The following is a 26,361-nucleotide window of genomic DNA, read 5'->3' as shown; positions in this document are numbered from 1 at the left end:
TTGACAGTAGTATGAAGACACATTGACAGTAGTATAGGGAGACACATTGACAGTAGTATAGGGAGACACATTGACAGTAGTGTAGGGAGACACATTGACAGTAGTATAGGGACACATTGACAGTAGTATAGGGAGACACATTGACAGTAGTGTAGGGAGACACATTGACAGTAGTATAGGGACACATTGACAGTAGTATAGGGAGACACATTGACAGTAGTGTAGGGACACATTGACAGTAGTATAGGGAGACACATTGACAGTAGTGTAGGGACACACATTGACAGTAGTATAGGGAGACACATTGACAGTAGTATAGGGAGACACATTGACAGTAGTATAGGGAGACACATTGACAGTAGTATAGGGAGACACATTGACAGTAGTGTAGGGAGACACATTGACAGTAGTATGAAGACACATTGACAGTAGTGTAGGGACACACATTGACAGTAGTATAGGGAGGAGACACATTGACAGTAGTATAGGAGAGGAGACACATTGACAGTAGTATAGGGAGACACATTGACAGTAGTATGAAGACACATTGACAGTAGTGTAGGGAGGGAGACACATTGACAGTAGTATAGGGAGGGAGACACATTGACAGTAGTGTAGGGACACACATTGACAGTAGTATAGGGACACACATTGACAGTAGTATAGGGACACACATTGACAGTAGTGTAGGGAGACACATTGACAGTAGTATAGGGACACACATTGACAGTAGTATAGGGACACACATTGACAGTAGTATAGGGACACACATTGACAGTAGTATAGGGACACATTGACAGTAGTATAGGGAGACACATTGACAGTAGTATAGGGAGACACATTGACAGTAGTATAGGGAGACACATTGACAGTAGTATAGGGAGACACATTGACAGTAGTATAGGGAGACACATTGACAGTAGTATAGGGAGACACATTGACAGTAGTATGAAGACACATTGACAGTAGTATAGGGAGACACATTGACAGTAGTATAAAGACACACATTGACAGTAGTATAGGGAGACACATTGACAGTAGTATAGGGACACATTGACAGTAGTGTAGGGAGACACATTGACAGTAGTATAGGGAGACACATTGACAGTAGTATAGGGAGACACATTGACAGTAGTATAGGGACACACATTGACAGTAGTATAGGGAGACACATTGACAGTTGTATAGGGAGACACATTGACAGTAGTGTAGGGAGACACATTGACAGTAGTGTAGCGAGACACATTGACAGTAGTATAGGGAGACACATTGACAGTAGTATAGGGAGACACATTGACAGTAGTATAGGGAGACACATTGACAGTAGTATAGGGACACACATTGACAGTAGTATATGACAGTAGTATAGGAGACACATTGACAGTAGTATAGGGAGACACATTGACAGTAGTGTAGGGAGACACATTGACAGTAGTGGGAGACACATTGACAGTAGTATAGGGAGGACACATTGACAGTAGTATAGGAGGGAGACACATTGACAGTAGTATAGGGAGACACATTGACAGTAGTATGAAGACACATTGACAGTAGTGTAGGGACACACATTGACAGTAGTATAGGGAGACACATTGACAGTAGTATAGGGAGACACATTGACAGTAGTATAGGGAGACACATTGACAGTAGTATAGGGAGACACATTGACAGTAGTATAGGGAGACACATTGACAGTAGTGTAGGGAGACACATTGACAGTAGTGTAGGGAGACACATTGACAGTAGTATAGGGACACATTGACAGTAGTATAGGGACACATTGACAGTAGTATAGGGAGACACATTGACAGTAGTGTAGGGAGACACATTGACAGTAGTGTAGGGACACACATTGACAGTAGTATGAAGACACATTGACAGTAGTATAGGGACATTGACAGTAGTATGACACATTGACAGTAGTATAGGGAGACACATTGACAGTAGTATAGGGACACATTGACAGTAGTATAGGAGACACATTGACAGTAGTATAGGGAGACACATTGACAGTAGTGTAGGGAGACACATTGACAGTAGTATAGGGAGACACATTGACAGTAGTATAGGGACACATTGACAGTAGTATAGGGACACATTGACAGTAGTATAGGGAGACACATTGACAGTAGTGTAGGGAGACACATTGACAGTAGTGTAGGGACACACATTGACAGTAGGAAGACACATTGACAGTAGTATAGGGACACATTGACAGTAGTATAGGGAGACACATTGACAGTAGTATAGGGACACATTGACAGTAGTATAGGGACACATTGACAGTAGTATAGGGAGACACATTGACAGTAGTGTAGGGAGACACATTGACAGTAGTGTAGGGACACACATTGACAGTAGTATGAAGACACATTGACAGTAGTATAGGGACACATTGACAGTAGTATAGGGAGACACATTGACAGTAGTATAGGGACACATTGACAGTAGTATAGGAGACACATTGACAGTAGTATAGGGAGACACATTGACAGTAGTATGAGACACATTGACAGTAGTATAGGGAGACACATTGACAGACACATTGACAGTATAGGGAGACACATTGACAGTAGTATAGGGGACACATTGACACACATTGACAGTAGTATAGGGAGACACATTGACAGTAGTATAGGGAGACACATTGACAGTAGTATAGGGAGACACATTGACAGTAGTATAGGGAGACACATTGACAGTAGTATAGGTAGTGAGACACATTGACAGTAGTATGAAGACACATTGACAGTAGTATAGGGAGACACATTGACAGTAGTATAGGGAGACACATTGACAGTAGTGTAGGGAGACACATTGACAGTAGTATGAAGACACATTGACAGTAGTGTAGGGAGACACATTGACAGTAGTATAGGGAGGAGACACATTGACAGTAGTATAGGAGGGAGACACATTGACAGTAGTATAGGGAGACACATTGACAGTAGTATGAAGACACATTGACAGTAGTGTAGGGAGACACATTGACAGTAGTATAGGGAGACACATTGACAGTAGTATAGGGAGGGAGACACATTGACAGTAGTATAGGGAGACACATTGACAGTAGTATGGAGACACATTGACAGTAGTATGGAGACACATTGACAGTAGTATAGGGAGACACATTGACAGTAGTGTAGGGACACACATTGACAGTAGTATAGGGACACACATTGACAGTAGTATAGGGACACACATTGACAGTAGTGTAGGGAGACACATTGACAGTAGTATAGGGACACACATTGCCAGTAGTGTAGGGACACACATTGACAGTAGTATAGGGAGACACATTGACAGTAGTATAGGGACACACATTGACAGTAGTATAGGGAGACACATTGACAGTAGTGTAGGGAGACACATTGACAGTAGTGTAGGGAGACACATTGACAGTAGTATGAAGACACATTGCCAGTAGTATAGGGACACACATTGACAGTAGTATAGGGAGACACATTGACAGTAGTATAGGGACACACATTGACAGTAGTATGAAGACACATTGACAGTAGTATAGGGACACACATTAACATTAGTATAGGGAGGGAGACACATTGACAGTAGTGTAGGGACACACATTGACAGTAGTATAGGGACACACATTGACAGTAGTATAGGGACACACATTGACAGTAGTATAGGGAGGGAGACACATTGACAGTAGTGTAGGGACACACATTGACAGTAGTATAGGGACACACATTGACAGTAGTATAGGGACACACATTGACAGTAGTATAGGGACACACATTGACAGTAGTGTAGGGAGACACATTGACAGTAGTATAGGGACACACATTGCCAGTAGTATAGGGACACACATTGACAGTAGTATAGGGAGACACATTGCCAGTAGTATAGGGACACACATTGACAGTAGTATAGGGACACACATTGACAGTAGTATAGGGACACACATTGACAGTAGTATAGGGAGACACATTGACAGTAGTGTAGGGACACACATTGACAGTAGTATAGGGAGGGAGACACATTGACAGTAGTATAGGGAGACACATTGACAGTAGTGTAGGGACACACATTGACAGTAGTATAGGGAGGGAGACACATTGACAGTAGTATAGGGAGGGAGACACATTGACAGTAGTATAGGGAGACACATTGACAGTAGTATGAAGACACATTGACAGTAGTGTAGGGACACACATTGACAGTAGTATAGGGAGACACATTGACAGTAGTGTAGGGACACACATTGACAGTAGTATAGGGACACACATTGACAGTAGTATAGGGAGACACATTGACAGTAGTATGAAGACACACATTGACAGTAGTATGAAGACACACATTGACAGTAGTATAGGGAGGGAGACACATTGACAGTAGTATAGGGAGGGAGACACATTGACAGTAGTATAGGGAGACACATTGACAGTAGTATGAAGACACATTGACAGTAGTGTAGGGACACACATTGACAGTAGTATAGGGAGACACATTGACAGTAGTATAGGGACACACATTGACAGTAGTATAGGGAGACACATTGACAGTAGTATTGGGAGACACATTGACAGTAGTATAGGGAGACACATTGACAGTAGTATTGGGACACACATTGACAGTAGTATAGTGAGGGAGACACATTGACAGTAGTATAGGGAGACACATTGACAGTAGTATAGGGACACACATTGACAGTAGTATAGGGAGACACATTGACAGTAGTATAGGGACACACATTGACAGTAGAATAGGGACACACATTGACAGTAGTATAGGGACACACATTGACAGTAGTATGAAGACACACATTGACAGTAGTATAGGGACACACATTGACAGTAGTATAGGGACACACATTGACAGTAGTATAGGGACACACATTGACAGTAGTATGAAGACACACATTGACAGTAGTATAGGGAGGGAGACACATTGACAGTAGTATAGGGAGGGAGACACATTGACAGTAGTATAGGGAGACACATTGACAGTAGTATGAAGACACATTGACAGTAGTGTAGGGACACACATTGACAGTAGTATAGGGAGACACATTGACAGTAGTGTAGGGACACACATTGACAGTAGTATAAAGACACATTGACAGTAGTATAGGGACACACATTGACAGTAGTGTAGGGAGACACATTGACAGTAGTATAAAGACACACATTGACAGTAGTATAAAGACACACATTGACAGTAGTATAGGGACACACATTGACAGTAGTATAGGGACACACATTGACAGTAGTATAGGGAGACACATTGACAGTAGTATAGGGACACACATTGACAGTAGTATAGGGACACACATTGACAGTAGTATGAAGGCACACATTGACAGTAGTATAGGGACACACATTGACAGTAGTATAAAGACACATTGACAGTAGTATAGGGACACACATTGACAGTAGTATAGGGACACACATTGACAGTAGTATGAAGACACACATTGACAGTAGTATAAAGACACACATTGACAGTAGTATAGGGACACACATTGACAGTAGTATAGGGACACACATTGACAGTAGTATAGGGAGACACATTGACAGTAGTGTAGGGACACACATTGACAGTAGTATAAAGACACATTGACAGTAGTATAGGGACACACATTGACAGTAGTATGAAGACACACATTGACAGTAGTATAAAGACACACATTGACAGTAGTATAAAGACACACATTGACAGTAGTATGAAGGCACACATTGACAGTAGTATAGGGAGACACATTGACAGTAGTATAGGGACACACATTGACAGTAGTATAGGGACACACATTGACAGTAGTATGAAGGCACACATTGACAGTAGTGTAGGGAGACACATTGACAGTAGTGTAGGGACACACATTGACAGTAGTATAGGGACACATTGACAGTAGTATAAAGACACACATTGACAGTAGTGAGGAGCCCCTGACCTTCGGTTACCACGGCGATAACTGTTCTGCTGTGAACTACCCTGGAGATGATGCAACAACTGCAAATTCCTATTTTCTGTCAGGTGTGCTGGGGGTGGAGCATAATCAGATTGATGTTTATACCTCCACCCCTTTCTGGGTCAGAGGTCATTGACTGTTACCACAGAGACAGGCACTGTGGGGCTTAGAGGTCAGACTGAAGAGCGTGGCATGATGGTCATGGTGTCAGAGCTGCATGGGGAGGAAGTGGACCCCACCTTCTCGGGCCTCTACCCCTCTCCCTGGATGCATTTAGGGCCAGGGCTGCAAGAGGGCTGTGTAGGATGGGCCTAGGGTATGGTGCCCAGCCAGGGTGAAGGCGGGGAGGGCTATAAGGAGGAGCAGCCCCCTAGATCCATGGCCTACACCACCTGCAGCACTCTGCTGCCCCAAGATTCTTGTCTCTGAGAATAGTACCCTCACCACCAGCCTGTGAGTACTTCAGCCGTGTGTTTCTGTCAACTGTAGGGATGAGCAAACGCACATCTCTATTCATGTGAGTTAAACAGTTCTGTTCTGATCACGATTGACCCAGTTGAGACCTGGCAGGAGCAGAGGAGTACACACACACACTATAGAAGTTTTCTAGTTTTTGAAGACACTGACCTTGGGTGTGTGTGTTCCCTTGCAGGAATCCACCCCGGTCTCTGAGCTGAACCCAAACGCTCAAGTATGGGCCAATCACACACTTAGCCTGGACCCCTCAGGCCTTGTCTACACTGACGCCCTCCAATCATGGCTGGCTGTGACCAGTCACCTTGACAACCAGGAAGGTAAGCATGCGGTAGTAGAGTGAATATAAAACAACGCCTAGCCCTTAATCCAGAGGGGGAGGCAGCTACTGGGTCTGCTGCCTTCTTCTTTGGCTTATTTTATTGTCTGTCTAGTAAACGTCACTACCTGATTGGTCCTCAGGGTATGAGCAGGGATATGACCTGGAGGAGGTGGGCGAGGCTCAGCTGGAACCGGGCGGTGTAGAATTTCCGGTGGTCAACATGGGAAACCCGTCAGCCAATGGCCTGGTCCAGGATAGCTGTGTGTCAGGTACCAACATTACTGGCTGGTCAAACAAGATTGTTTATCAGATGATGTCTGATACAAACATATGTTTTTGATGTTGTTGCTTTCAGAGGAGCTCATGGCGCAGCTGAAGACCTCACTGGAGTCCTGTCTTTCACGGTACGTCTGTGTGATTGGTCAGTGGGCAGCGAGGGTCATTTCTGATTGGTCAGTGGGCAGTAAGGTTTGTTTTCTGATTGGCTGATGTCCCCTCAGGGTGAACCTGGCCAATGACCTCTACCTCGTCTCCCAGATGGACTGTGACCAGTACGTTCCCATAGCAACACTTGCCAACCTCGAGCACATCAAGAAGCTCAGCACGGACTTGGAGCTCATCTCTGACGTCCTCAAGTGTGAGTTAACTTGAGTTTTTGTGTGTGTACACCAGCGGTCAAAAGTTTTAGAACACCTACTCATTCAAGGGTTTTTCTTTATTTTTACTATTTTCTACATTGTGGAATAATAGTGAAGACAAAAACTATGAAATAACACATGGACTCTGTAGTAACCAAAAAAGTGTTAAACAAATCAAAATATATTTTATATTTGAGATTCCTCAAATAGGCTCCCTTTGCCTTGATGACAGCTTTGCAACCTCTTGGCATTCTCTCAACCAGCTTCACCTGGAATGCTTTTCCAACAGTCTTGAAGGAGTTCCCACATATGCTGAGCACTTGTTGGCTGCTTTTCCTTCACTCTGCGGTCTGACTCATCCCAAACCATCTCAATCTGGTTGTGGTCGGGGGACTGTGGAGGCCGGGTCATCTGGTGCAGCACTCTCCTTCTTGGTCAAATAGCTCTTACACAGGCTGGAGGTGTGTTGGGTCATTGTCCTGTTGAAAACAAATTATAGTCCCACTAAGGCCAAACCAGATGGGATGGCGTATTGTTGCAGAATGCTGTGTTAGCCATGCTTGTTAAGTGTGCCTTGAATTTTAAATAAATCATTGACAGTGTCACCAGCAAAGCACCCCCACACCATCACACACCTCCTCCATGCTTTGCGTTGGGTAATGCACATATGGCGATCATCCGTTCACCCACACAGCGTCTCACAAAGAAACGGAGATTGGAACCAAAAATCTCCAATTCTGACTCCGGACCAAAGGACAAATTTCCACCGGTCTAGTTTCCATTGGTCGTGTTTCTTGGCCCAAGCAAGTCTCTTCTTATTATTGGTGTCCTTTTAGTAGTGATTCCTTTGCAGCAATTCGACCATGAAGGCCTTGTTCACACAGTCCCCTCTGAAAAGTTGATGTTGAGATGTGTCTGTTACTTGAACTCTGTGAAGCATTTATTTGGGCTAAAAAAGTCAAACAGTCCATTTATATTTTCCAACGGGGCTATACATTTGGATGAGGTTTTTTTCTCGCCTGAGTAGCCTTGTTTCACTGCCCAAAATAAAATTAAACCATCTCGTGTTCAGTGAAATAACAACACATGTCAAATACAGGTAGCCTAGTCAAATAATTAACATCCAATCACTTTAACCGCTACTCTCTCGTGGAAATTCCACTAACAGGCCGTATGTAGTAGCCAAATGTAGCTGCTGCTCATGTTGGTATCTGTATTGATGGTACAAAAGCCATAATAGAGGAGTGGAAAAAGTTGCTGCCGACGCCACTTGGGTACACTGCAGCATCCACCAAGAGGCTCTTGCTGCCAAGGGAATGCCTGACAGCTTGAAAGACGTTTTGTACACTACAGTGAAAATGGTTAACTTCATTAAAGCAAGGCCACTGAACTCTCATGTATTTTCTGCACTATGCAATGATATGGCCAGTGACCAAGTAACGCTTTTACAACATACAGTAGTGTGCTGCTTATCAAGAGGCAAAGTATTGACATGTTTTTTTTGAGTTTAGAGACTAGCTTAAACTTTTCTTTACTGACCAAAATGTTCACTTGTCTGACCGCTTGCATGACGAGTTTCTCACACGACTGGCCTATCTGGGTGTTTTTTCTCGCCTGAATGATCTGAATCTAGGATTACAGGGACCCTCCAACTATATTCAATGTACGGGACGCAATTGGATTAAGAAGTTGGAGCTTTTTTATGTCTGCATTAACAAGGACAACACACAGATATTTCCATCATTGTATGATTTTTTTTGTGTGCAAATGAACTCAAGCTTACGGACGATGTCAAATAAGGTTTAGTGAAGCACCTGAGTGAGCTGGGCGCACTATTACACAGGTACTTTCTCGAAACGGACGACTCAAACAACTGGATTCTTGTTATCCCTTTCATGCCCCGCCTCCAGTCCACTTATCGATATCTGAACAAGAGAGCCTCATCGAAATTGCAAAAAGCAGTTCTGTGAAAATGTAATGTAATCAGAAGCCACTGCCAGATTTCTGGATAGGGCTGCGCTCAGAGTATCCTGCCTTGGCAAATCGTGCTGTTAAGACACTGATGCCCTTTGCAACCACGTACCGATGTGAGAGTGGGTTCTCAGCCCTCACTAGCATAACTAAATACAGGCACAGACTGTGTGTGGGAAATGATTTAAGACTGAGACTCTCTCCAATACAACACAACATTGCAGCGTTATGTGCATTCTTTCAAGCACACCCTTCTCATTAACATGTGGTGAGTTATTCACAACTTTCGATGAACAAATAAGGTTTCATATGTAAGATGGTTAAATAAAGAGCAAAATTATTGATTATTATTATTTGTGCCTTGATCCTATAAGAGCTCTTTGTCACTTCCCACGAACCGGGTTGTGACTAAAACGCCCACTCATTCTTATGTTTAACGTGTGTGTGTGTGTGTGTGTGTGTGTGTGTGTGTGTGTGTGTGTGTGTGTGTGTGTGTGTGTGTGTGTGTGTGTGTGTGTGTGTGTGGCAGGCTTACAATGATGGCAAAAAAACAACCCTGGTGCTAGAGGGTGTACGCAGCTGGAGGTTGAATGTTTGAAGAGTTACGGGACTGTAAAATGTTTGAAAACCAACTGGTATACCTGATTGGGTAAGATGTTTACTTGGCGGAAGGGCGCTGACCGTGTCCTCTCTTCTGATTGGCTCATAGCATTGCCACTGGTGGAGGTGGCAGAATGTGGGCAGAAGGTACGGCCAAATCGGGGTCGCTGTATCGTCATCCTCCGAGAGGTCCCAGAGACCACACCCCCAGAGGTAAGAATTTGTTGTTTTTAAACAACTAATTGACCGACATTGGTTCAATTATTTTGAATTCCATTTAGTTATGTTTTTTTTCTGAGCTCAGTGCTCAGTTTCTCTAGAGATACATCAGGGGTGTGTTCAGTTTGCTGGAACGTTTGCTATATTGGGACACGTTTCCCCAAAACATTCTTGAAAAGATTTTGAGGTACCTTTGCTCCGTTCGGTGTGTGTGGCTTAAAAACAATGACTGACGTGTTTAAAGGGCAGAGGTGCATTTTGAAGCCACAACCCAGCCCCTCCCCGTTTTTCAACTTGACGTTCAATACTCGTTCAATTGAACGTTCTAGTATGTTTTTATCATGGTACTTGTATTAATTGTTTTATTCTGTGTTGCTACAGCATTCAACCCACAGTGCATTTAATGTCCAAAAAATATATAAAAAATTGAAAAACGTAATAATTTTTTTCAATTATCGAACTGAAAACAAACCGACCTCAAAAAGGACTTATGGCTCAGCACTAACTGTAAGCAACCTCTGTCTGCCTGCCTGCATGCCTGCCTGCCTGACATTGTGTGTGTTTATCTTGTTGAACCACCAGGAGGTGAAGGCTCTGTTTGCATGTGAGAGCCTCCCCAGGATCCAGAGCTGTGAGTTTGCCCAGAACGACAACTGGTTCATCACCTTCCACAGTGAGGCTGATGCTCAACAGGTACTGCTTGGAGACTGAGCTTAAGGGAGGTTAACAACCGGTAGGAGGGACTGGGGTTAGGGGGTTAACAACAGGTAGGAGAGACGGGTTAGGGGGGTTAACAACAGGTAGGAGAGACTGGGGTTAGGGGGGTTAACAACAGGTAGGAGAGACGGGTTAGGGGGTTAACAACAGGTAGGAGAGACTGGGGTTAGCGGGGTTAAAGACAGGTAGGAGAGACTGGGGTTAGGGGGGTTAACAACAGTTAGAAGAGGAATTGATCCTCTGGACATTCATGCACATTTCATTGAGCTGCAGATTTAATTAAATTGGTGTGTGTGTGTGTGTGTGTGTGTGTGTGTGTGTGTGTGTGTGTGTGTGTGTGTGTGTGTGTGTGTGTGTGTGTGTGTGTGTGTGTGTGTGTGTGTGTGTGTGTGTGTGTGTGTGTGTGTGTGTGTGTGTGTGTGTGTGTGTGTGTGTGTGTGTTCCAGGCGTTCCAATACCTAAGAGAGGAGGTAAGGACGTTCCAGGGGAAACCCATCAAGGTGAGTGTCGGGTCCTTTACTAAACAGTACTTTTCTATACAAGTGGCAATCACATGATACAAGATTGGTTAATTCATTCATTAGGCACGAATCAAGGCCAAAGTGATGGCAGTCACATCTTACGCTCCAAAGAATGGCTACAGGCCCTGCCCAATGGACCCCTGCACCAATCAGCAGCCTTACAGCCCATACTACGCCCAGCCCACTTTCCAGCAGCCCCTCCCACAGCTCTACACAATGACTAATCAGAGCTTGGCTGCCATGGCCGGATACACAGACCCTGTCATGGTGAGGTGGACATACACATACACACACGCAGGCACAAGCGTTCTCTCTCCCTGGTGTCATTGTTGTTCTGTCCAACAGATGGCGTCATTCTCTGGCTTCATGGACGGCTTCCCAGGATGCCCCAGCTTCAAGCTATCCCCCTCACACAGACTCAGGTACTACTCTCCTCACTCACGTTCTCATTCTGGAGAGACATCTCTCTCCTTCTCCCAAGCTATCATTCTCTTGCTTTCTCTTTGTGTCTCTCTCCCTTTCTGTGTTTTGCTTGACGATGGACGCATGGTTGTAGTTACGTTGTGGTGATTTTTTACATCTGTGTTTCCCTCTCTCCTCCATAAGGGGACAGCGAGACCAGAGGCGGTTGTCTGGCGACAGGGGGCCGGGCCTTCTGGATGATCCCCCCTTCTTCCTGGAGGGTGGACCAATAGGATGCGTCCCTGGCCCCCCCAGGCAGGGTCGGCCACGGTTACCCGGCAACAGGCGTAGGGACGGAGAGGGGGGTCGACGTGGAGGGAGAGGGGGGTCGGGGTCCTTCCCCAGCACTGACAGAGGAAGGTAGTGACCTCTAACCTCCAGCCCTTAGAAACGGGTCTCTTCCTGATCACTCATTTTCATTAGAGACTAAAAGGGTGAGACATTTTTTTGAGGTACCACCTGAACTAAAGAAGATTATGTTTCTTTCTCTCTGAAGGAGAGGTCCCATTGGTCAGAGGAGGAGAAGAGATGACAAGTACTCTGTAAGTACTTAAAGATGTGTTATAAAGGTTTTGTATCATTTCAGCCAGTAGTTTTGATAGTAGTGCTCACGAATCAAAATGGGACCCTGAACATGTTGAACAAGTTGTGTTTTCTGCAATGATATGTTACAAATGAATATATGTACTGGATATGTACTGTATATCTGTGTGCATATAAACCTGTTTATAAGTGTGTGTGTGTGTGTGTGTGTGTGTGTGTGTGTGTCTAGAGAGGGCCCCCCCAGTCGCCCCCCCGCTCCTTGTCTCCCAGTCTGGAACTCGGCCCCAATAGCTTCCCCCCACTTCCCCTTGCTACAGCTTCTACAGCAACAGTTACCACAGCAACCAACATCCATAAGACAAAAAGCAACCACAAGGTAACCACGAGTCACACACACTCACACACTCCCTCTACTTTCTTGTAAGGTTGTTTTTCTTGTTCCAGAGTCCAGTTAGAGGCAGCAGTACCAGTGAACCAACCACTGTGACATCACAAGACCTCCAGCCTATCACAGCATTGCCTCAGAAAACCCTCCCCCTAGAGTGAGTACATTCTCCTTCCTTTCACATTGTGTTTTGTATGATTACTTTAAGGAAGTTGTCAGTGTTATGGTATGTTACGTTTGTGTTGTGTTATACTGCTGTACCACAGGAAGCCAAAGGAAACTGTAGTGTCTCCCAAGAGAACCACAGCAGCTCGTCCGACCGCGAAAGAACCTCAGACCACGAAGGGGAACAGACCAGCAGCGGTGAGACAACTCACAGACTACAGAGACAAACTAGTTAATAGTTGTTTTTTTTAAATGGTGCAGTTGAATGTACCACAGCATGGCTACATCTAATAGTCTAAAATGGTTTCCTCACCTCATCAGTGCAGAGGAAGGAGAAGAGACTATTGAGATGCAGTCATCTGTCTACCAGAGAAGTAGTGTATGCTGGGTACTGAACGGTCCTGTGTTGTGAATGGTTAGGAGTCCAAGAAGCCAAGCTACGCTGAGATCTGCCAGCGCATACGAGCCAATCAGATGCTCACCGCAAAGGCTACTGACCACACCCCCTTGGGGACGGAGCTTGTCCCAGCCTATCCTGCGCAGGCGCCTGACCCGGCCCAGTTATCACGGTGACCAGAGTGAGATAGTTACTCTGGGTTGGGGAGGGAAGAAGAGAAGGGGAAGAAGTTCTTCAAGCCAAAGAAAAAAATGGAAAAGTTGTAGCACTGTTGTTTCTCTCTGTTGTCTGTCCGTCAGACTTGACGGACCTTTCTGACTTTCTGAAATCTTTATGTTTTGATATTGATTGATTTCTTTTGATTAATATTGATCAGTATTTAGAGGATTGGACATCAGATTTCTGTATTCCTTGGTCTAAATAACTTAATCAGAACATTTACAGTAACTACAGCCAGACACTGAGTGACAAGAGGCTAAAGTACTGATATCATATAACATTTTGTTTCTGTGTGAGTTTTAGATGTAATTTATTTTATGTTAGATGGAATTCCTTTTGTGTTGACTGGGGGAGGGGGGGTCTCTTACAGACAGACGAGGAAGAGGAACAACTCTGGTTGATATTGATAAGTTTGCATACAGATACAACATTGTTAGAGTTACTTGAGTTAACAACTTGATATGGAATCAGGGGTGATGGGAGGTAAATAGTTTTCAGTTCAGATTTCTTGTGTTTGACATAGATTAAGTTTGTAAATGTGGGTATTAGATACAGAATTGAGGCATGATTTAAAAAGGTGAATGTTTTTTTTCTGTACAGATGTAAATAATTTGACTGTTATTAAACAATTGCCTTAATAATAAACAGTAAACAATCATTTTCGCATTGTAATTGATTCCCTATTACTTACAATTCTAAAGTTTGGATGAAGAAGTCAGTATGGCTGGCTGAATCAGTCTAGCAAACTACATTCGTGCAGGAACCTTTCCTTCAGTAGTGGCCTGCGGTCAGATTGTTCAAGTGGTGAATGTCTGCACCTGAGAGCGTCGCTTTCCAATGTCCCGTGGTGCTGAGTTCCGATTCTGTCGCTGTCCGCTTCTGTGGTGCTGATTCTCTGATCGCAGCTATTACAGCTTGTTTGTTTAGCCTACTTCAGCACCATTAGACCTTCAAATCATGTGACAAAGTCACCACATGCTGTGTTATTATAAAATGCAGTGATACTATGAAGCTAGCTACTCTGCATATGGGCTAATTATCAGTATAGCGTTGGTTGTGGCAAAATCAGATGCTTAAGTAGCGTACCTTACCTGAGATTTGAAGACTTGAGCTGAGCTGCCAGAGCTAAGCCGAGTGGTAGGCAGAAAGCCCGGCTTGTGTGCTCTTTGGCAATTCCTTGGGCTTCATGAAGACCAGAGATCCACCAGTACATTGTTGTTGCCATAATTCAATGATATAGGCCTATATATCAATGTGTGTATCAAGAGGGTGTGATGCAGTGGTTTGGACATAATACCCCTGCCTCCCACGCCGCGCCACCCTCGGTCCCTCCCGGTGGCGCTCCTCTCCGCTCCACCGTGCGTCACGTGACAGTAGCTCCAAACAGCGCGAGTATCATCATCATCAGCACCGCATCGCCGGGCAAGCAGCCTCGAGACCCACCGATCGACCCTCAGTGGTCCCTCATCACAGAGACACGATAATAACGGAGAAGAGGTAGACTAGCGAGGCCATGCCGGGGCCCCGGTAAACCGACAAAACATATTTTTCTCTTTGTTCCCCTCTACGCACCGCTAGCTGCCTCAACGCACCGCTAGGAGGATCCGCGGAATAGCTCTCTTTCTCTGCTGGAGGAGAGGAGGAGACGGCAACTGAGGGAGGACGGAGAGATTTTTCTACCGTATAACCTAATGGCAGAGCGTGAGGCGTCGCCGTTACCGCTGGACGTTCGCGCCCGGCTGGCGGAGTTGGAGCTCGAGCTGTCAGAGGGTAAGAACGAATCCCGCGCGCACCGTTAAACCGTTAACGTAGAGGAATCTCTACAGCAATGGCCCGTTCCCCCAGACCCAACTCTCTCTCCCCTGCTCCGCCCCTCCAGATGTTTGTCAGAGCGGCCCTCCCAGCCTGCTTTAGCCGGGACAGGGTGAGGGGAGACCCAGCAGCCCACTGCGGGATTGTCTCTCTGTTGGTGACACCGACACAAACCCGGTATTTGACCTTGAGACCAACTGGGTGTTATGACTTGAAATACGTTTTTTGTCCGTGAGTCCACGGACCCGTGTGCGTGTATGTGTAGGCCTGTACGTGTGTGTCATGCTCAAACGTATGAATTTAATAATATCTCTGCAACACTGCGTGACAGGATACGGTTATGTGGTGTGTGTGTTCTTGACCAGGCTCGGTGTTTTGGCCTGCACACTCAGCTGCTGCTGCTGTTGATGATGATGATGATGATAATGATGATGATTTGGGTGTTTTTTTTCTGGCGACGATTGAACAGATTCAATCACAACCAAGCGGATTAACCAATGGAATTCGGAGAGTATTTTGCAGAGCCATAATTGTCAGATAAATTGCGCATTTTACTCTATGTTACATAATGTTGACGTATATTATTCATATACATTGTCTGCTCTATAGATTGCTGTCATCGCTCCTGATGCATGTTGTGTGCGTGGTTTGCATCGTGGGCTAGCGTGTTAGAGACGCACTGCTGAACGTCAAGAGCCAAATGGGGATGTTTGCCGGTCTTCTATTGCAGCCAGTAACCTATTTTTAATGCTATGATTATTGGATCCCAAACCTAGCTGCCCCTCAATAGACTGTTCATCAGAGCAGGACCAGGACAGGACAGATAGTGATGGAGATACAGGTGCTGTACTGGAGATGGACAGATGAGGAGAGGTGCAGATTGATAGAGAGGGGGGGGGGTGTACATATTGATAGAGAGAGAGGGGGGTGTACAGATTGATAAAGGGAGAGGGGGTGTACAGAGTGATAGAAGGAGAGAGAGGGGGTGTGCAGATTGATAGAGAGAGGGTGGTGTACAGAGTGATAGGAGAGAGGGGGTGTACCGAGTGATAGGAGAGAGGGGGTGTACAGATTGAAAGAGAGAGAGGGGGTGTACAGAGTGATAGGAGAGAGGGGGTGTACAGATTGATAGAGAGAGGGGGGTGTACAGATTGAAAGAGAGAGAGGGGGTGTACAGATTGAAAGAGAGAGAGGGGGTGTACAGATTGATAGAGAGGGGGTGTACAGATTGAAAGAGAGAGAGGGGGTGTACAGATTGAAAGAGAGAGAGAGGGTGTACAGATCGATAAGAGAGAGGGGGTGTACAGATTGATAGAGAGAGAGGGGGTGTACATATTGATAGAGAGAGAGGGGGTGTACAGATTGATAGAGAGGGGGGTGTACAGATTGATAGAGAGAGAGGGGGTGTACAGATTGATAGAGAGAGAGGGGGTGTACAGAGTGATAGGAGAGAGGGGGTGTACAGATTGAAAGAGAGAGAGGGGGTGTACAGATTGATAGAGAGAGAAGGGGGTGTACAGACTGATAAAGGGAGAGGGGGTGTACAGAGTGATAGAAGGAGAGAGAGGGGGTGTACAGATTTAAAGAGAGAGAGGGGGGGTGTACATATTGATAGAGAGAAGGGGGTGTACAGATTGATAAGAGAGAGGGGGTGTACAGAGTGATAGAAGGAGAGAGAGGGGGTGTACAGATTGATAAAGGGAGAGGGGGGTGGACAGATTGAAAGAGAGTGTGATAGAGATGCCATGCCAATCTGTGTGATTTGATTAGTTCACAAAGACCAATAGGGAAGGAACACTGCTTAGGCTGTAACCAATCACAGCTGGACGTTGAAGTGATTCTGGGGATCAGTGTGAGACACACACAGCTGACACACACACACACAAACACACACTATTTCCAATTTTCCATGATTGCTATCAATTTTTAGCCACTTGAAGGAAAATGGACGTTTCTATAAAATGTTCTTCTGCATCCAGGAAAATGAAACTGGTCGTGACATGGATGTACTATAGATTCCCTCTCAGCCGTCTTGTGTGAGAGCGAGAGAAAAAGAGAATTTGAAGAGAATAGGAAATAGAGATAAGCCATAGGGCTCTTATGATCAGTGATACTTCAGTGTGGCATTCACTTGGGTATTCTCACTCACACACACTCAGGCAGGTATCATTAGATTAGCCCAGTTATTACATCTGACGCTTGAAATCCAAGATGGCCACCAGGCCTTCTCCAGGAGAATGGTTGCTCGGCAACTCCCTCCCTGCTCCGCTGCGCTGAGAGAGGAAGATGGCGTCTCTCTGTTGACTGTGTGTGTGTGTGCGCATATTTGTGAATATGTTGGCCTGTGTGTGTGTGTGTGTGTGTGTGTGTGTGTGTGTGTGTGTGTGTGTGTGTGTGTGTGTGTGTGTGTGTGTGCAGAAACAGGAATGCCGTCATGCTGTTGCTGATCTACAGAAAGGCCTCGTAGATATAAAACACCCACATGCTGAATATTTTAGCGAGGAACAGATGAGCTGATTGGACCCAGATGTTCTGGCTACCCTCAGATTGTGAAACACATTATGTCTCTCTCTCTCTCTCTCTCTCTCTCTCTCTCTCTCTCTCTCTCTCTCTCTCTCTCTCTCTCTGTGTCTCGATCTCTCTATCTTCCACTCCCTCACACACACACACACTGACATACAAACAATTATTCTCTTACTGTGTCTATTTTTTCTATCTATCTATCTATCTATCTATCTATCTATCTATCTATCTATCTATCTATCTGTCTGTCTGTCTGTCTGTCTGTCTGTCTGTCTGTCTGTCTGTCTGTCTGTCTGTCTGTCTGTCTGTCTGTCTCACACACACACACACACACACACACACACACACACACACACACACACACACACACACACACACACACACACACACACACACACTAAAAGGGCAGGTTCTGTGTTCTGAAGCCTTGTAAAAAACATATACTTACACTCAAAACAACCTCTCTCTCACTCACTCCCCCATCCCTCTCTCTTTCCCTCTCTCACTCCCTCCCTCCCCATCCCTCTCTCTTTCTCTCTCTCTCTCTCTCTCTCTCTCTCTCTCTCTCTCACTCCCTCCCTCCCCATCCCCTCTCTCTCTCTCTCTCTCTCTCTCTCTCTCTCTCTCTCACTCCCTCCCCCATCCCTCTCTTTCTCTCACTCACTCACTCCCCAATCTCTCTCTCTCTCTCTCTCTCTCTCTCACACTCCCTCCCCCATCCCTCTCTCTTTCTTTCTCTCTCTCACTCACTCCCCCATCCCTCTTTCTCTCTCTCTCTCTCTCACTCACTCACTCCCCCATCCCTCTTGCTTTCTCTCTCTCTCACTCACTCCCTCCCCCATCCATCTCTCTTTCTTTCTCTCACTCACTCCCTCCCCTATCCCTCTCTCTTTCTCTCTCTCACTCACTCCCTCCCCCATCCCTCTCTTTTCTCTCTCTCTCACTCACACCTTCCCCCATCCCTCTATCTTTCTCTCTCTCCCTCACTCCCTCCCTCCCCCATCTCACTCACTCACTCACTCACTCACTCACTCACTCCCTCTCCCATCCCTCTCTCTTTCTCTCTCTCTCTCTCTCACTCCCTCCCCCATCCCTCTCTCTTTCTCTCTCTCTCTCTCTCTCTCTCTCTCTCTCTCTCTCTCTCACTCATTCACTCACTCCCCCATCCCTCTTCCTCTCTCTCTCTCTCTCTCTCTCTCTCTCTCTCTCTCTCTCTCTCTCTCTCTCTCTCTCTCTCTCTCTCTCTCTCTCTCTCTCTCTCTCTCTCTCTCTCTCTCTCTCTCTCACTCCCTCCCCCACCCTCTCTCTCCTTCCCTCCCCCATCCCTCTCTCTTTCTCTCTCTCTCACTCACTCTCCCATATCTCTTTCTCTCTCTCTCACACTCCCTCCCCCATCCCTCTCTCTTTCTTTCTCTCTCTCACTCACTCACTCACTCACTCCCCCACTCTCTCTCCCTCTCTTGCTCTCTCTCTCTATCGCCCCACTCTCTCTGCCAGGTGACATCACACAGAAGGGTTATGAGAAGAAGCGGTCTAAGCTGATCAGGGCGTACGTTCCTCATCCTGGAGGTACATTAATACACAGTCTGTCCTCTAGTAGAACACTGTGCAGCACATCTATTCTAGTCCCAGTGGGTTTAACCTTCCTTCTTTAACCCGTGGCTCTCTCACTCTGTAGTACCCCCAATACTCTCAATGTAGCAGCATATTCAATATGCTGAAAGCACCTTCCACACTGAGAATGCTTGGTGATTTTTGTATCTCTGTCTGTGGCTTGGACTGTATCTTTTTGACTCGCTCTATTGTTTTTTGTGTGCTTTTCTCTGTGTGTGTGTGTGTGTGCTTTTCTGTGTTTGTGCTCTTTTTTCTCTCTCTCTCTCTGTGTGTGTGTGTGTGTGTGTGTGTGTGTGTGTGCTTTTCTGTGTTTGTGCTCTCTTCTCTGTGTGTGTGTGTGTGTGTGTGTGTGTGTGCTTTTCTGTGTTGTGCTCTTTTCTGTGTGTGTGTGTGTGTGTGTGTGTGTAGGTATGGAGGGTATGTCCCACCGCCCCCTCTTCGCCCCCCCGTCTGCCGCTCGCTTCCACAGACGGCGTCCTTCTGGAACACGCGATGAACGCTATCGTTCAGGTACACACAAACACACACACACCGTAACTACAGTACCGAACCTCACCTCAGACCAGAGTCATTGAAACTGTTGGTAGAGTCAACTTTAGATGGGCCTTTCATTAGTCAACATATAGATAGAAGTGTATTAATTAAATTGACCAACACAATTCCTTCTCTCTCCAACACCATTTCACCCCCAGATGTCCACAGTGAGGCAGTGCAGGCAGTGTTAGCCAGACATGTGGAGAGCAAGGTGGCAGTGCCCATGCCCTCCAAACGACGATCACTGGTGGTACAGACATCCATGGACACCTACACACCCCCAGGTGAGACACACACACACACACACACACACACACACACACACACACACACACACACACACACACACACACACACACACACACACACACACACACACACACACACACACACACACACACACACACAGGTTATGATATGATTATGTCAGTGTTATGCTGTATGAAGGTTGTATAAAGGTTATTAACTCTCACTTGGCCTGTCCTCATTCTCTTATACAGTTAAGTTCTATTAAGGTTGTAGTAACGTTAATTATATGTTATGCCATGCATTTATGTTGTATGAAGGTTGTATGAAGGCTACTGACCGTCACTAGGCCTGTCTTCAGGGTCAGATAGAGTTGGGGTTAGGTTGTGTTTTGGTTAGCTATGATAGGTTGTAATTATGATGTATGAAGGTTGTATGAATGCTGCTGACCGTCACTAGGCCAGTCTTCAGGATCAGATAGAGTTGGGGTTAGGTTGTGTTTTGGTTAGCTATGATAGGTTGTAGTTATGATGTATGAAGGTTGTATGAAGGTTACTGACCCTCACTAGGACTGTCCCCACTGTGCTCAGACTCGTCGTCGGGCTCGGAGGAAGAGGCGGGGCCAGGCGATGACATGCCAGGGATGGAACACTGGATGACTCGCCCCGCCCACTTAGGTCCAGTCCACCTAGGCTCCACCTCCTCGTCCTCCTCGTCACTCAGAGCGGTGGCAGCGGCAACGCAGGACGACTGGCCGACTCGCTCGCACACACACACCTCTCACACCCACACCTGGCACACGCCCACCTCACACACACACACACACACCTGACCCAGTCACACCACGTGTCAGCTCACCACTCACAAACACACCACGGTGAGTACAACTTCACTTTTCTTATTTGTGTAACAGTGTGTGTGTATGAGTTCACATCTGTATGTGTGTGTCTGCAGCTATCGGACACCTGTCTCTGAAGCGTAAGCCAGCTCTGGGCGTGGCAGAGAACGGAGGCTCTCTCAGAAGATCCTGTGAGTTCGGTTCTGATATGCTGTGGCCTCCACCACTGGAGTCTGACGGTCAGTACGCTCACACACACATGCGCTCACACACTTACACATGCGCACACACTTACACTTGCGCTCACACACACACTTACACACACTTACACAGACCTTTTTATATATATATATACCATACCACTCTCTCTCTTGCCCCCTCTCGCTCTCTTGCCCCTGTCTCTCTCTCTCTCTCTCTTGCCCGCCCTCTCTGTCTCTCTTGCCCCCTCTCTCTCTCTCTCTCTCTCTCTCTCTCTCTCTCTCTCTCTCTCTCTCTCTCTCTCTCTCTCTCTCTCTCTCTCTCTCTCCTCTCTCTCTCTCTCTCTCTCTCTCTCTCTCTTACTCTCTCTCTTACTCTCTCTCTCTCTCTCTTACTCTCTCTCTCTCTCTCTCTCTCTCTCTCTCTCTTACTCTCTCTCTTACTCTCTCTCTTACTCTCTCTCTCTCTCTTTTTTCTCTCTCTCTCTCTCTCTTCTCTCTCCCTCCCTCCCTCCCTCCCTCTCTCTCTCTCTCTCTCTCCCTCCTGCTCTCTCTCCCGCTCTCTCTCTCTCTCTTTTACTCGCTCTCTCTCTCTCTTTTCTCTCTCTCTCTCTTTTTCTCTCTCTCTCTCTCTCTCCCCCCTCTCTCTCTCTCTCTCTCTCTCTCTCGCCCTTTCTCTTTCTCTCTCTCTCTGTAGAGAAACACTCTACTCCTCCTGATGTAACTGGCTACTCATCTGACTCCTCCCACTCCCACCCCCACCCCCACTCAGAGCGCCACATAGGAACCATCGCCCGAAACACACAGAAATACGGCAACGCTGAACGCATGGAGACTGGAGACGGTGTCCCGGTCAGCAGTCGTGTGTCTGCTAAGATCCAGCAGCTAGTGAACACTCTGAAAATGCCTCGTAGACCTCCACTCAGAGAGTTCTTCGTTGATGACTTTGAAGAACTTCTAGAAGGTAGGAGCTGAATAAATATGAATAAATGAATAAATAAATAAATAAATACATACATATTTAAATCTAGCTGTCTAGCTTTCGAGCTATCTTCTCTGTCTTCATATTTAGTGAAAGGTTAGTGAAGGTTTCTGCATTCATCTCTAGTGTGTTTAATTGCTTTACATGCAAGTTTCAGAATAAAAGTCTCTGTCTCTGTAGTCCAGCAGCCAGACCCCAAGCAGCGCCGTCCGGAGGGGGCAGAGATGTTGGCTGTGAGAGGAGAGGCTCTGGGGGTGGTGACTAACTGGCCCCCTTCCCTGGAGGCAGCTCTCCAACGCTGGGGCACCATTAGCCCTAAAGCCCCCTGTCTCACCAGCCTGGACACCACTGGCAAACCTCTATATGTACTCACATACGGTAACTACACACATCAAAGGAGGCTGGTGAGGGGAAGAGGGTTCATAATAATGGCTGGAATGGATTAAATGGAAAGTTATCAAACACATGGAAACCATATTGGAAACCATAACCGTATTTGATACCATTCCACTGATTCCGCTCCAGCCATTACTACGAGCCCATCCTTCCCAATTAAGGACCCACCAACCTCCTGTGGCACAAATACACACACACACACAGCCACACAGTCACGCCACACACACACTCACTCAGCCCTGTATTGTGTCCATAGGGAAGTTATGGTCTCGAAGTGTCAAGCTGGCCTTTAACATCCTACACAAGTTGGGCAGCAAGCAGGAGCCCATGGTGCGACCGGGGGACAGGGTGAGTACATGTAGAAGATCCATCCCTCCAATACTTTTACTAGTTATGATATTAATAATGGATATCCGAATTAAGGACAAGAAGGATTGTAATATTTTCTCCCTGCCTATGTTCCTCCAATCCCCCAGGTGGCGCTAGTGTTTCCTAATAATGACCCGGTGGCCTTCATGGCGGCCTTCTATGGCTGCCTGCTGGCTGAGGTGGTCCCTGTACCCATAGAGGTGCCCCTCACACGCAAGGCATGTCTACATAAATCTGGGTGTGGGGAAAAATGAATAGTCAGAGTCCAAGCACAGAGCCCTGGGGAACACTGTGTTGTATAAGCAATAAGCACATTCAAGCACGTATAGGAGTGTTTGTGTTGGACCTGAACATGTCTGTCTTGTCCAATAGGATGCTGGCAGCCAGCAGATCGGCTTCCTATTGGGTAGCTGTGGGGTTACCGTGGCGCTGACCAGTGATGCCTGCCATAAAGGCCTGCCCAAGAGTGCTACAGGAGAGATACCACAGTTCAGGGGTAAGTGTATGTGTGCGTGCATGAGAATGTGTTCTCGTAATCTAGTTCCTCAACAGTGTATGAATGCAGCCAAATGATTCTCTGTCTCTCTAGGATGGCCTAAGTTGCTGTGGTTTGTGACTGAGTCGAAGCATCTCTCCAAGCCTCCCAGAGACTGGTTCCCTCACATCAAAGATGCAAACAGCGACACAGCATATATAGAGGTAATACATTCACCCTAAGGGGTTTTAATGTATGTGTTTGTTACTCTACATCATACCACTGCTTTAGCACTCTCTATCTCCCTCTCTGTCTTTCTGTATTTGTTCTCTCTCGCCCTTCTCTTTCTCTCTCTCCCTCTCTATCTTTCTCTATTTGTTCTCTCTCGCCCTTCTCTCTCTCTCCCTCTCCCTCTGTCTCTCTCTCCCTCTCTCTCCCTCTCTATCTTTCTCTACTTGTTCTCTCTCGCCCTTCTCTCTCTCTCCCTCTCCCTCTGTCTCTCTCTCTCTCCCTCTGTCTCTCTCTGTCTCTGTCTCTGTCTCTGTCTCTGTCTCTGTCTCTGTCTCGCTCTCTCTCTCTCTCTCTCTCTCTCCCTCTCCCTCTCCCTCTCCCTCTGTCTCTCTCTCTGTCTCTGTCTCTGTCTCGCTCTCTCTCTGTCTCTCTCTGTCTCTCTCTCTCTCTCTCTCTCTCTCTCTCTGTCTCTGTCTCTCTCTCTCTCTCTCTCTGTCTCTCTCTCTCTCTCTGTCTCTGTCTCTGTCTCTGTCTCTGTCTCTGTCTCTCTCTCTCTCTCTCTCTCTCTCTCTCTCTGTCTCTCTCTCTCTCTCTTTGTCTCTTTCTCTCTCTGTCTCTCTCTCTTTCTGTTTCTGTCTGTCTCTGTCTCTGTCTCTGTCTCTGCCTCTCTCTCTGTCTCTGTCTCTATCTCTCTCTCTCCGTCTCTCTCTCTCTCCCCCCCAGTACAAGACCTGTAAGGATGGAAGTGTTCTGGGAGTCACGGTGATAAGGATCGCTCTGCTGACTCACTGCCAAGCCCTCACACAGTCCTGTGGCTACACAGAAGGTGCTGTAAGACACACACTCTACACACACAACACTCTCGCTCTCACACACACAAACACAAACACACTCTGCCAGGTAATCTCTCTAACGCTTTCTTTCGCTTCAGTGATCTCTTGACGTCTGTCTCTCTCTTTGTCTCCCTCCCTCTCTTGCTCCCCCACTCCCTCCTAACCCGCCTCCCCTCTCTCTCTGCAGCGGAGACCATAGTGAATGTTCTAGACTTTAAGAAGGATGTGGGACTGTGGCACGGCATCCTCACGGTAAGACCTGCTGCTACAGGTCAGGTTGTCAGGGAAAGTATGATAAGGGGTTAAGGGTTAGAGGTTAAAGGTTATGTGTATCTCCTATCTCCAGAGCGTGATGAATATGATGCATGTGATCAGCGTTCCCTACTCTCTGATGAAGGTCAACCCATTGTCATGGATACAAAAGGTCTATCACTTTAAAGGTCAGACACACCCACCTGTCAATCAACCACTCAATAGGAAATTCATATGTCAATCTACAAGATATTGTTATGAAGTCATTTGTCAATCATTCAGGTATTCAGGTAACAGGCTTAAGTATTTGATCTTAACTTTGCGTTAACACTGATGTCGACACTGTGTGTGTCCCTCTCCAGCCAAGGTAGCGTGTGTAAAGTCCAGGGACATGCACTGGGCTCTGGTGGCCCACAGAGAGCAGAAGGACATCAGCCTGAGTTCCCTCCGGATGCTGCTGGTTGCCGACGGATCTAACCCTTGTAACTCTCACTTCCTATCTATCGAGATATTTTTCTCTTAGTCCTCTCTGTTTTTCTCTTAGTCCTCTCTGTTTTTCTCTTAGTCCTCACTGTTTTTCTCTTATTCCTCTCTATTTTTCTCTTAGTCCTCTCTATTTTTCTCTTAGTCCTCTCTATTTTTCTCTTAGTCCTCTCTGTTTTTCTCTTAGTCCACTCTATTTTTCTCTTAGTCCTCTCTATTTTTCTCTTAGTCCTCTCTGTTTTTCTCTTAGTCCTCTCTGTTTTTCTCTTCGTCCTCTCAATTTTTCTCTTAGTCCTCTCTATTTTTCTCTTAGTCCTCTCTATTTTTCTCTTAGTACTCTCTGTTTTTCTCTTAGTCCACTCTATTTTTCTCTTAGTCCTCTCTATTTTTCTCTTAGTCCTCTCTATTTTTCTCTTAGTCCTCTCTGTTTTTCTCTTAGTCCTTTCTATTTTTCTCTTAGTCCTCTCTATTTTTCTCTTAGTCCTCTCTATTTTTCTCTTAGTCCACTCTATTTTTCTCTTAGTCCTCTCTATTTTTCTCTTAGTCCTCTCTATTTTTCTCTTAGTCCTCTCTGTTTTTCTCTTATTCCTCTCTTTCCTTCTGTCCTTTCCTTCTCCAGGGTCTATCTCGTCCTGTGACGCGTTCCTCAACGTGTTCCAGAGTAAAGGCTTAAGGTCAGAGGTCATCTGTCCCTGTGCCAGCTCTCCCGAGGCACTGACTGTTGCCATCAGAAGGTAGGCTCCGTCTACACTATCCCCTGACTAAGCACACAAACGCACACCATCATCAGCAGCAGCATTCATTCTTGGTCAATCCTAGAGTAACAGGCTTAATATTTTGTTGGTTTGGAAAAAGATTCTGTCAAAGTTAAGTGGCTGAGGGGACACTACCATCATCATCATCATCATCATCATCATCAGTTAGATCAGTCCTTTATATCTGTCTCTCTCTCTGATCCAGGCCAGTGGAGGACAGTAGCCAGCCACCAGGCCGAGGGGTTCTCTCCATGCA

At 46.1% G+C, this 26,361-nt stretch overlaps 2 protein-coding genes across 3 annotated transcripts in view; both read left to right on the top strand.

The window, feature by feature from the left end:
* Positions 1-14,223, top strand: part of LOC135518519 (la-related protein 4B-like) — a 51,449-nt gene extending 37,226 nt beyond the window's left edge. The window contains exons 3-17 of one of the 2 annotated variants that reach the window (XM_064943689.1): positions 6,585-6,726; positions 6,869-6,997; positions 7,084-7,132; positions 7,229-7,365; positions 10,047-10,150; positions 10,739-10,849; positions 11,320-11,373; positions 11,458-11,661; positions 11,740-11,816; positions 12,001-12,216; positions 12,353-12,398; positions 12,629-12,775; positions 12,844-12,941; positions 13,051-13,147; positions 13,370-14,223. In XM_064943689.1, coding sequence (XP_064799761.1) covers positions 6,585-6,726; positions 6,869-6,997; positions 7,084-7,132; positions 7,229-7,365; positions 10,047-10,150; positions 10,739-10,849; positions 11,320-11,373; positions 11,458-11,661; positions 11,740-11,816; positions 12,001-12,216; positions 12,353-12,398; positions 12,629-12,775; positions 12,844-12,941; positions 13,051-13,147; positions 13,370-13,522 — 1,764 coding nt within the window. In that variant the 3' untranslated portion in view covers positions 13,523-14,223. The other variant, XM_064943691.1, reaches the window with a different exon arrangement.
* A 732-nt stretch (positions 14,224-14,955) lies between these two features.
* Positions 14,956-26,361, top strand: part of LOC135517185 (disco-interacting protein 2 homolog C-like) — a 32,977-nt gene continuing 21,571 nt past the window's right edge. The window contains 19 exon segments of the mRNA XM_064941268.1: positions 14,956-15,335; positions 19,398-19,469; positions 19,923-20,024; positions 20,207-20,332; positions 20,864-21,007; positions 21,010-21,171; positions 21,249-21,371; positions 22,102-22,293; positions 22,492-22,689; positions 22,964-23,055; positions 23,184-23,294; positions 23,449-23,572; positions 23,666-23,775; positions 24,506-24,608; positions 24,803-24,867; positions 24,962-25,055; positions 25,230-25,349; positions 25,970-26,084; positions 26,311-26,361. The exon segment at positions 26,311-26,361 is cut by the window's right edge and continues 89 nt beyond it. Of these exon segments, the coding sequence (XP_064797340.1) occupies positions 15,257-15,335; positions 19,398-19,469; positions 19,923-20,024; positions 20,207-20,332; positions 20,864-21,007; positions 21,010-21,171; positions 21,249-21,371; positions 22,102-22,293; positions 22,492-22,689; positions 22,964-23,055; positions 23,184-23,294; positions 23,449-23,572; positions 23,666-23,775; positions 24,506-24,608; positions 24,803-24,867; positions 24,962-25,055; positions 25,230-25,349; positions 25,970-26,084; positions 26,311-26,361 (2,183 nt within the window). The 5' untranslated portion in view covers positions 14,956-15,256.

This window comes from Oncorhynchus masou, chromosome 28 (genome assembly GCF_036934945.1).
Source record: "Oncorhynchus masou masou isolate Uvic2021 chromosome 28, UVic_Omas_1.1, whole genome shotgun sequence".
In the NCBI taxonomy this organism is placed as follows: Eukaryota; Metazoa; Chordata; class Actinopteri; order Salmoniformes; family Salmonidae; genus Oncorhynchus; species Oncorhynchus masou.
The sequence above is the reverse complement of the archived record's forward strand: the minus strand, read 5'-3'. Positions and strand labels throughout refer to the sequence as shown.